This window comes from Akebia trifoliata, chromosome 1 (assembly GCF_017979445.1).
Source record: "Akebia trifoliata isolate Shusen 1 chromosome 1, ASM1797944v1, whole genome shotgun sequence".
NCBI classification, from domain to species: domain Eukaryota; kingdom Viridiplantae; phylum Streptophyta; class Magnoliopsida; order Ranunculales; family Lardizabalaceae; genus Akebia; species Akebia trifoliata.
In genome coordinates this window covers 3,172,834-3,184,895 of record NC_141375.1, presented here as the reverse complement: position 1 = coordinate 3,184,895, position 12,062 = coordinate 3,172,834, and the positions used below count along the sequence as shown (strand labels likewise).

The 12,062-nt window shown below is 32.0% G+C and overlaps 1 protein-coding gene and 1 pseudogene across 1 annotated transcript; both read left to right on the top strand.

Moving 5' to 3' along the window:
• The first annotated feature begins 2,623 nt into the window (after positions 1–2,623).
• Positions 2,624–8,394, top strand: LOC147410396 (MOB kinase activator-like 1A). The gene is made up of 7 exons (XM_086434906.1): positions 2,624–2,817; positions 5,397–5,445; positions 5,548–5,656; positions 6,589–6,682; positions 7,469–7,602; positions 7,684–7,847; positions 8,130–8,394. The coding sequence occupies exons 1-7, from the start codon at positions 2,792–2,794 to the stop codon at positions 8,199–8,201; spliced, it is 648 nt and encodes a 215-aa protein (XP_086291032.1). The 5' UTR covers positions 2,624–2,791; the 3' UTR covers positions 8,202–8,394.
• On the top strand, positions 3,978–4,184 carry LOC147410397 (small nucleolar RNA U3; annotated as a pseudogene).
• Positions 8,395–12,062: the final 3,668 nt, after the last annotated feature.

Here is a 12,062-nt window from a genome sequence, read left to right as displayed (position 1 = left end):
AATGTGACTAATGGCAAATAACTTGTAGTTGGATTGCAAGCTAACTCGTGGAAGCACAGGATATTTTCTTATGTCATGGACAACTTAGTTGGTGATTGGATGTTTGATGCAAGTTTGAAATTGGAGCTACTTATCACATGGAGATGGGACAATTTTAATTGTGCCAGCAGATTTATTCCAACATATGATTCTATTTCAAAGACACCGTGATCAAATCAACTTAAACTCACATGATAACCAATCAGTGTGATTGGCACATTAATTTGATTACTCATCAGGGGTGTGCCTCAATGGTAAGACCAACAACTAGAGTTTGCTCTTCTAGATTGTGAGTTCGAAACTTAAAATCATTTCTTGATTAAAATGTCACATGTGTTGTGTGGGTCGGTACATGTGGTCATGTATTAGTCCCATCGGGTATGATAGGAAAATTTAGGTTAGGCCTGTCCTATGGATTGCTTGATGGATCGGCCCAGGTCCTCTGCCAACGAGGATACTATGTTTTAAAAAAAAAACACATTAATTTGATTTGTATATATCTACCATATACTTTGATTGTGGTCCTGAAAATCTATCAACCAAATCTTGAGTTGGGCATTTAAAATGGGAAAATGATTTTTCAGTATGGCCCATCCAAACCGTTCATTTAATAGAGAAAGAACCAACTAGATTGTCATATCATATCATTCCCCAAAATATGTTGTTTCTTTTTCTAAAACTTCTACTATAAAGCGGGAAAAAATCCTTCTTTTTGCCACATGGCAGCTATCAATTGGTTTGAATATACAGGAAAGGTTCATTTGTGAGGGTACTCTTGGTAATAAATTCAGTGAAGGTGCAATGTGACTTATAACTCGGAGGATTAGCACATGACTACGAACCACAATATTAGGAATTCAAATCCCTCGTTAGTCCCAACCACCCCTAAAAGTATAAGTAGAGCTGATAATTATTTGAAATATATCCAATATCCGAACCGATCAGAAAAATATGAAAAATCAGATTTGGATTGAAATCTTAGATCCGAAATAATTTCAGATCGGATTCGGATGTACCCCAATTCTATAAAATTCCGATTCAAACATATTTCAATAAAAAAAATTATATTATTATTTTCATATAAATACATATAGATAAAACGTTTTAATCTTTTAAAGTAGATTTTTTTAAATTTTATATTAATTTATATTTTTAATTTTTTTTTTGAACATTGATAATTTGAAAATAAGGCATTTGTTCCTATCAGTTTCAAATTAAGAATGAAATGAAACGGATCAGATTTGGTTCACATATTCATTAATCCATTTGGATCGGGGTACATCTTTAAAAAAAATTGGAGTGATACTGATTTGGTATTGAATCGATCCGTTGTCAACCCTACCTAAAAGGAAGGATCTTTCTTTTACCTCTGGGGGATAGGAATATCATGATTGAGATAGCAACCCAAAGCTTGGGTCTAAGTCTTTTGTCAAAATGAAATGATCTTACTTTATTATTAAATTATTATTATCATTTATGAGTCCATCAATTTTTATTTTTTGCAGTAAAAATTCATTTTCTTGCTACCTTCAGGATTAGACCATAGAAAATCCCCCTGCACTTTGCTACATTATGTAACAAATATTTTCAAAATACATAAGAGATAGGGGATATTCGTTATATATATATATATAGAAATAAATTTAATTAAATGCAAGTCGAGAAGATATCTTTACTATCATAATGAGAGAAGGCGGAGGAGAAGTGGTTCGATACCAACATTTGAATTTCAAAAATGTCCTCATTGTAAGTTTTAAAGTTAATATAATCAAGGCCATTTTGGTATAATGAAAAAAAAAGAAAAAAAACAAAAAATTGCAATGGCAAGTCCTAGAATCAAGTAGTTTTCATAATTACAAAAATTTCCTTCCTTTACTATGTAATTTTCAAAATCATCCTTTAATTAATATTTTAAATTACAAATTAACCCTTCATATACATGTGCAGTTGCACATATTACCTTCTAGTTCTATTTAACAAAAGACTAAAGATAAACTGACACCCTAAATTGTGACTCTTTATACATCGCTAGGCATGACAGTGTTAGAATTATATATCTTTTTCCTTGTGTATCTCGAAGAAATAGATCTATTATTCTATCACTGTCACGTCAAGGAGTGTACAAAGAGTGTCATATTATCACGACTCTTAACAAAATTATTATTACCAAAAAGGAGATATATATCCTTTAAATTTATATGCTAAGTATTTTTAAAATAACTAGGACAATATAATTTTAGCTTCTAGTCGGCTTTGTTTGGTAAAACAACCTTGTCAAAATGCATTAAATCCTAAAATACAGTTGTCACACATTCAAAAACAGCCTGGTTGTACCTTGGAATTTGGCCAAACAATCACCTTGGATATGACAATAATCCAACCAAATAAAATGCCAAATAGTTTTCAGTGCTGGTGGGTTCTACGACAACCCGATTTCATGTGGGCCAGCCCATATCTACTGTACATGTTTATGTGGTGGGCTCCACTTTTAAAACCAATTATATATTTACATGTTTGCCATTATACTATTTAATGACGAAAATACCCTCAGAAAAATTAAACATGTCCACCCTGGCAAGCACTGTGGTAGGAGAAGACCTGACCTGGTTTCAGAGGGTGTCTACTAAGACTTCTCTCTTCCAGTCTGGCTTCTTTTTTCTCCTATAATTACCTATAAATACTTCTCCTCCAAGGTGAGAGAGAGAGAGAGAGAGAGAGCCCAAACCCTAAAACTCTTTTATTTCTCTCCAACATGAGCCTCTTTGGACTTGGAAGCAGGTACCCACAATCTCTTATGTCAATTTATCTGTTTGGGTTTTGTTTGATTTTTTTATTTTTATTTTTTAGTTAACTTAGTGATGATTGAAGGATTATATATATATAGTTAATAAATGTGGATTGATTGTGTTTTGTTTGTTGATGTTCTCCGAGAAACTTCCCATTGTTTAGAACCCATAATTAGAATTTCATTTTTATTCTAATAGATTATTGTGAATTTGTGGACATTGGATTTGATTTTTTTTTATGAGTTTTGATGAAATGGGATTATTTATTGTGTTGGGTCTTTAAGTTCTAATATACATTTGATAAACGTGGATTGATTATGATTTGTTTGTTGATGTTCTCAGAGAAATTTTCCATTTTTTAGCTCTTGTAATTCGATTTTCCTTTTAGTTTCTAATAGGTTATTGTGAATTTATGGAAAGTGGGAAAATTTTGATGAGTTGGAATTCTTTTAGTGTGTTGGTTGGGTCTTTGAATTCTAATTGGAGAAAAGAAAATTAATTGAAATTAGGCTAAAATTGTTGGTCATGGGATTTGAGTGGTTTTTATTGCAACAAACTACAATGAAGTATGGAATTTTTATGCCTTATTGAGTTAAATTTGGTACAATAGTACGTGCTTGAAGATGGGATATTGGAACAGTGTATTGTGCCCATGATGCTTTGTGAGTTCAACTTTTGTAAGTTAATATAATAGACTTATACATTTTCTATGTTTTCCATTATGAATTATGAGGTCTTTACCAAACTGGTTTATGGTCTTCCGTTCATTCTGTCCTTTCTTAGATACCTTTGAAGGTTGTTTCCATTAATGTTAGGGAATGCTATTGTTATTTTCCAAGGATTTGTGGTGTGTTAAGTCTGTTGTAATTGTGGTCTTAAGCACCCGAGATATAAGTTAAGAGAAGGTGCGTCAAATTTCAATTTAATATATTTTTTTTATTTGGAAACTTTTGTTGATGCATTTGGTAATATCAGGACATGGTAATCTTGATAATAACATTGGTTGATTCAATTGGTAAATTGTGGAGATATCTAAGTACTTAAATTTATTGGTATAAATTTTAATTATATCTTCATTTTTTTCTCGAAATTTCGCTGGCTATCCATACCTTTCTCGGAGAACAATGCATGTTTGTAGTTTAATTGTATTTGTTGACCTTACTTGAAGAGGATCTGTTCTATTGGTTTGTACATCCATACCTTCAAGTGCTTAGGAGATAAGAAGTTAAGTTTGGTTGATAAATCATGACTGTGAAATCATAACATGATTAATGGTTGGTGGTCGATTATTAGACTGCAAGCAATAGAGGATCATTCTCAGAATTTCATTGAGATGGTCACATGGTTGTGTGATAGACTCCAGTAATTAATTTGTTTGTGGTAATCATATTGCAACAACAATATATGACACTTTACTGCCTCCTTTCTCATCCTTATTTGATGCCAGCATTGGTTTTCTTATAAGAGAGGTGACAAAACAAAGTGCATTTCGAGGCTGAAGGTCTCTATGGGGTTCATAGGCTTGGATCTGTAATGGTTTTCTTCTATAATCATCTGTAAGAGTATTAGACTATTTGGTATAGGTCTTATTTCATGGGTTTAAAGTCATGTCTGTGATGCTTTGAAGTTGAAGATGATAGCTCCTTTGGAAATTCCATCTTGGCTAGCATTGGGGAAATCATTTTGGAATAAGAGTGTGATTTGTAGGTTTATTGGGATCAATGACTCGGATGAAGTGAGATAGATCATAGATGACCTTGATTTTTCTGAGCTTCCTAACCAAGACCTTATTGGTGGATGGAAACTATTGTAATCCAATCTCTTGAGTGACTGAAAAGGATTTATTTATTTTTTAATTTTTAATTCTGATTGATGGAGGAATGTGAACTTGCTCTTTAACATTTTTTGTTTTTTTTATGGATGTTGGTAAATCTATGTTGCATGGACACATGGGTACATGTGTAGAGTCCGACATGGGTACAGAGTGTTGGATTCAGCAACCATGAAAATTGGGGTTCACAGGTCTCGTCATTACGCTCTTAAATAAGATTAAACGTATTTGTTTTTGTAGTAGTAAGGATAATAATGGATTATGAGACAGAATATCCTATAACTATATAGTTATGTATCATATACCTATAGATGAGAATAGATATGTTTGGTATTATGTATGCTACAAAGAAAATTTCAACCAATAAGGATAAAACACATGATATATGTAAGTGCTAATCAATATCTTGAGCCTAGGAAATTATTTTAAAAAAATCATAAATATCTCACTAGAGTCTATGGAGTACCTGAATCTGAAATGAAATGGGTACTTCAGCCTTTTAGAAGAATCGATGTAACATAGCTATAAAGTAATGGGGGTATTTTATATTATTTAAAAGTTTTAATGTGATGATGGGGTTTTGATCCCAGCTGGGGTGTTGCCACACACAGACGTTAGCACCTCAACAAGGTGGCACCTTCCTTATCTGCATGTCAAAGTTCTGGAAGATTTAATTCTTCTGTGCTATTGTACTTCTCCTGAACCATCATTTCTAAAGAAATTTCGATCATTTGAATCAGGAACCAAAAGACTTTTCGGCCCAAAAAGAATGCTCCTTCAGGAAGTAAGGTAGAGACTACTTTCCTTCCACTTTTACATTTTTATTGCTACATCTCTTTAATTAATCTATTTCATTTTTGTTGATCCCCTACATTATTTTATTTCATGCAGGGAGCACAACTAAAAAGACACATTGATGCTACCTTGGGTAGTGGGAACTTGAGGGAAGCGGTACGACTCCCCCCTGGAGAAGATCCTAATGAGTGGCTGGCTGTAAACAGTATAATTCTTAATTTCGTACTTTGTTTACTCTATGGGTATTTGTGTTACTGAAACATTGATGCATTTATATGTGCTCTCTTGGTAAAAAAAATTGTTTATTTCAAGCTTGGCTAAAAGAAGAGAGCTGCTATTGGCACCGCACCCCAATTATTAGTTATCACACCCCAATTAAAGATTAAAACACACTCCTCAAACATTACAAAGGTTTGGCTCTAATTATAATCTCAACATTACAAAACATTATAGCGCTCCAGTTGAAACAATTTTAGTAGTTATTTACAATTATGATTAGGCTCATATATAATCCTAAACCCAAAAAATAGAAATCTAGCAACGAAAAAAAACAAAAAAAAAACAAAAAACAAAAAACAAATGAGAGCTTCTATTGGCACACCAACTTTTACTTATTCTCAACCATTCACTTATTTCCTTTATTTTTAATTGGGGTGCCAATAGCAGCTTTCTAAAAGAATTAGGAAAATCATGTCTTCAAAAAACTCCCATTTCAGACTCAAATAGTAGTTACATGTAAAGACTCTTGAAGGAATACTAATGGAGTGGGCAACATTGATATTTTTTTCCTTTTGTTTTACTGTTGCGTATTATCATTTATACACTTTTGTGTTGTTTGAAGTCTTTGTATTTATCTAGATACATTTTCTGCAGGTTATGCTTCTGTGAATTAATATATATGTACTGATATATCTTTCAATGTTACCTGTTAAAAGAAAAAATATATGTTACCAAGTTTAAGAGAATTTTATGAGTCTGGTTTCCTAGGGTGGTTGTGCTTGACGCTTTTTGTCTGTGCCTGATAACATCTCAAGTTTGTTTATTTAGTTTTATAAATGTTTTGATTTTTATGGATTTTCTGCAAAATGGCCATGCAACTTGGCATTTTAATGCATTTTATTTGTTCTTTCTTTACAGCGGTAGACTTCTTCAATCAGGTGAATATTCTGTACGGAACTCTTACTGAATTCTGCACATCATCCAGCTGTCCAACAATGACTGCGGGACCAAAGTATCATTCTAATAAACCCTCCTGTAAATTCTCTTTCCGATTTTAATATATGAAAGGAGGTGCAGTTTGGAATTTTTGTCTAAGATTCGGTTCCCTAGTATATATTGTTCTAAGATGCAAGCTTTCTTTGATCTGAAATAGATTTTTATGGATCTTTTTTATTCCATTTTGCACTTCTAGGCAATCCTAATCAAGATAGAGAAAATTTCAGAACTCTATCAATCAAAAATCAACAAAGCCTTATCCTAACTATTTGGATGGGGCATGCAAGGCCTTTTCATTTACTCTAGTTAGTGTACAAGCATAAAATTGAAATAATAGTGCATATAAAAACAAGGTTAATAACATGGATCAATAATCATTGTAAAGTTTATGTAAAAGAGAATAGTCAAGGAAATGAAATATGCAGAAGTGGATACTATGTGCCCATTTATGTTTTCTTGGACTAGTGTTTTACTAATTTATTTAAATTAGATTTATTTGGACTTTGAGGTGGGTTTTTTTTTGTTTTTTTGTTGAGGAGTTTGTTTTTAAATAGGATTCTATGTGCTCAGTATGTTTGTATTTTGGTGGGTCATCTCGACATCCTTTCAAAATCAAATAAAACTTTTAATTATCCAAAAAAAAAAAAGTTCGACTGAATTGTCTGTTTCTCTACCTTATGAAGCATGTTGAGTATATATACATTACTTTGGATAAATTACAGAGACTATTTTCTCAGAATTGCAAGTTTTTGTTAAGTATTGATGAGCAATTGCTCTACGGAAAATGAAAAAAACTCCACAGGTACGAGTATAGATGGGCTGACGGGGTTCAAATAAAGAAACCCATAGAGGTTTCTGCACCAAAATATGTAGAATATCTGATGGACTGGATTGAAATTCAGCTTGACAATGAGTCAATATTTCCTCAAAAATTGGGTATGTAAAATTTCTTGATATAACTAAGCACTAATGTTTCTCAATTAAAGAATTTTGATTTTGACTTGTTATCCACTGCAGGAACACCATTTCCTCATAATTTCCAAGAGGTTGTGAAGACAATCTTCAAACGTTTGTTCCGAGTGTATGCCCACATTTATCACTCACATTTTCAGAAGATAGTGAGTCTCAAAGAAGAAGCTCATCTCAACACTTGCTTTAAACATTTTATTTTATTCACATGGGTGAGTTCGCACTGTTCAATTTGATGCATATTTAAATGATTCTTTGCCCAAATATTAATTAGAAATTCTGATTGATTTGGTCTAGAATTGTTTCTAATTTCTTTGGGTTCTTCTAATACGAGTGAAACACAAATTGGTCAAAGGGGTTACACATGGTTTAGGGTTTAGAACATCATTGAATCCAGGGCCTTATAAGTGTTTGAACTCTTGAAATAACGATGACAAGAACTTGTGATCCAAATTTAGTCTTCATGGTCTTAAGGTGACTGTTATGTGATGCAGGAATTCCGTTTGATCGACAAGAGTGAACTTGCTCCTCTATACGACCTCATCGAGTCCATCCTTTCATTATGAGAGATTCGTATCAGTGGAAGTGACCAGTACAAAAACTGGGCATTTCAAATAATGACTGGACTTGTGTTCAATCTGCCTCATCGATGGTTGTTCTTTGGATTATTTTTATTCTTTATTGTTAATTTTGTGCACACATTTTTTTAGAACATCCTGTTTTGGCAGATTGATTGATTCGGTGAATGTTATTCCTCTCTCTCTCTCTCCAATCCTTCATACATATTTCATTAAACTTGACTTGATTTGGTTTGTTCATTTAAACAATTAATTTAGAGAGCTGCTATTGCCACACCCACTTTTGCTAACACCACACCAACTGTGTGCAATTCTTTGGTGATTGGGATTTTCCCCAAAAAATGTGCGCAACTTTTGTCCAAATTCCAGTTTTGGTGTATTATTCGTTTTAATTCCCAAAACATGTATTTCGAGTGAATTCGTCACTTATATTATAGTCAATGAATTCACTGGTATATCTACGAATTCATAGATATTAATAGTCACAAACTCACAAGTTCGTAGGTTATAAAAATGATGAATGCATGTTTTGAGAATAAAAATGAGCAGTGCATTTTGTCATAGTCAGCTCACGAAATGAAGATTCACCCTTGGTGATTTGCATAGGAAATAGTGTGACATTAGCAAAGTTGGTGTGGCAATAGCAGTTCTTTTAATTTAAGACTTTTTATAAAATAAAAAATAAAAAAATTAAGTGGTGATGTTAATATTAGAATGTCTTGAATTTTGGTGACTGATCATAATGTTGAAAGGGATTCAACGTTGCGTAAGATGGTTTAAAATATTATCCATATGGATCCCACAAGTTAGAGCGTAAACATCAAGTGATGTAAGGCATGAGAGAATCTAAAATATTATCCATATGGATCTCACAAGTCAGAATATAAATAAAAAATAAGTATAGAGGGACCCAGATATATATTACATTTGGATTTTGTCTCACATGATTATGGCGCATTCGATTTTCAAAAGGAAAAAAAAAAGTGCATTTAGCATTATTTTAGTACTTTTGAATAATATAATTAGCTTTGTACAAGGAAAAGGGTGATAATGGACTATGCGATGAGTTATCTTATAATTATTATCTTCAAAACTATGAATAATAGAATAAATGTAAGAAAAACTATTTAATTCAGTTAATAACTATCTCTTAACTATAGTTTATATAATTTGTTCTTAACCATCCCTCACACCCTAACCAAAGCTCAAAAGTACTGAAAATACTCTTTCCGGATTATGAAAATGGAGAACCGATCAATTTGGTTCGGTTCTCGAATCAAGCTTGTATAGAACCGAACCAAACCCATAATCGAACTCCTATGCAATAAATATATATATATATGTATATAATAATTATTAAGAATTATTTTAAGAGTTAGTACATAGATTAGTGATCTTTTATGGAGAAACTAATGACTTTTTGTAGATAGATTTGTGATTTATTATATAAAATTTTATGTTTATATTTTCATTAAAAAATATTACTTATAATTTATAAAATATTTGCAATCCGTGGAGCCGAATCGAAGCAAACCGACTTGCATTCGGTTTGAGTTGGTTTGGTTCTAATGAAATTTGGTTCGGTTCTGGTTCTTATTTAGTAGAACCGACATATGTCGGTTCGATTCCAATTTGACCTCAAACCGAACTGAACCGAACCAAGGTGCACCCCTAGAAAATACTCTTTCTCACAAATTTTTTTTTCTTACTTCCAAAGATTTAGATATAACTTTCGATTTATTTTGACAATTTGTGATGAGGCATGATGATCAAATAATGATAAAATCATTACTTTTTGAAAAATTTTAAGTAACTTTCAAGGAAGAGTTGACGTTGACTGGTTTTAAGAAGAAAAAACATGGATTTTTCATTAGAGATCGAAAAGAATGGTATTTAGATTATTTTCTATTAGTTGAGATTGGGATCAAGGGGCATATCACTAATTTAAAAAAAAAAAGATATCTCACATATTCATCGAAACACGGAGGGTATTTCTAAATTATCTTCATATTCTACGACTTTAGGGGTTTTTTCTTCGAAGACCTTATGTTTAGGTGGGAAACTGTAATTAAGGAGTAGTTGTCAGCGTATCTCTTTCGATGACTTTTTCTTCTAGTCAATAAATTTTAATTTATCAAAAAAAGAAAAAATTTGATGGAAGCCCCACTGACAAATCTAGGCTGTTTACTTCCAAAACACACTTTTGATGTGGAACCTAGCACACCATAAAAAAGAAAAAAAAGGGACATAATGTGTGGCTTCGACCATCATTTCATGTCTGTCTTACTAAATTTTCTTCCTACTAGATGTTAAAATCAACCTCATAAAGTACTTCCTTACCATGCAATCTGAGGCAATTATTTAGGTGGGGACATGCTCCATTGTCCTACCTATCTAAGTCATCCATCAATCATGTTTGTAAAATTTCATGGGGATTTTAAATTATTCCTTGAGCATGTATGATCTTCCTAAAAATGTTTTATTTGAAAAATGAAATTCCTAGAAAATCTTGTAATTAGGAAATACCAAAAGAAGAAGTTCTATTAGTCTATTCAACATGAAAATTTTTCAAGAAAATGCAAAAGTTAGATTCGTGAGGATATATACTCTTTTCTTTTTTTTTTTTTTTAACCTGAGAAGTGAATTGTTGAAACTGGGTTGGAATGGCAAGTGACTCATATTCATTAATTTGTGGTTTTAAAACTCGTCTTAGAAGAAGACATATTGCCATAGTCATCTTGGTATCGCCTAAAGTTGAGACACGCAATATGTATTGGATGAGATATTGAAAATATCGTCCGAGATTTTCTAGACGAACAAGATCTCCTCTGTTTTCATCTCTAAACCCTATCCTTTCACACTCCTAAATCGTTTTTTTTTTCTTCTCTTCTCAACCAAGTGAACTACAGAAGAAAGGGGTTTGATAAAAAAATTCATCTTCCTCCTCTAAATTGTAGAGTGTTTGTTTTATCTTCCTCCAAATAAAATAATCTCACTTTTTCTCTTACCTATAAAAGTTCTTATTAAATAAAATCAGAAATTTTCTAGATTTTTTAAATGATTTAAAATCATTTTCTCGTTATTGAACGAGACGAATCGAACGAAACTAGATAATTCGCCTAAGACAACTCGGTATTGAGCATGGATGAGACGAGACATGAAAACGAGTTTTAAAACCATACTTATATTCATACATAAGTTGAATTAAATATTTAGTTAATGTAAATTTATTGCTAAAACTCATTGAAGTCTCATTCACAGTACAGTCAACAAAAGACACTTTCAAATAAAACAACAATTTGAAATATACAGAAAGTTCACTACAGAAAGACCAACCAAACAAAGATACATAAATTAATAAAAACAACAATCTTCTTATTCCTTTGCTAACAAATAATGAGCTTATCCAAAGTGGCTCGACAATGAGCCGAATATTAAAAAAAAGTACTAAATGCGATAATAATTCCATTACACCATATCATATATCGATCTAAAAATTTATTCTCAATTGAGATTGCAAGGTGGAACTTGTTTGCATGAAGTCAAAATCACTAGCAACTAGTCGTAATTCCTCATATTTTTCTTCTAAGATCATTTTTCGTTCGAATTTTCCCAAAACCTAAAATGTATATCCCTAGCATAATTTATAGGGAGAATGACTTTGAGGGATTCTTTATTGAGAATATATTCCGAATAGTCCCCTACTAAAGAGTACTGACCATTTGTGTTGACTTGCTAATTTTTGAGTTGAATCAATTCGATAAACATTCAAGTCGAGTTTTAAAATTATGTTTAAATTATTTATATATTTTAATAAATCTAATATTCATAGACCAAATCAATTTGAAG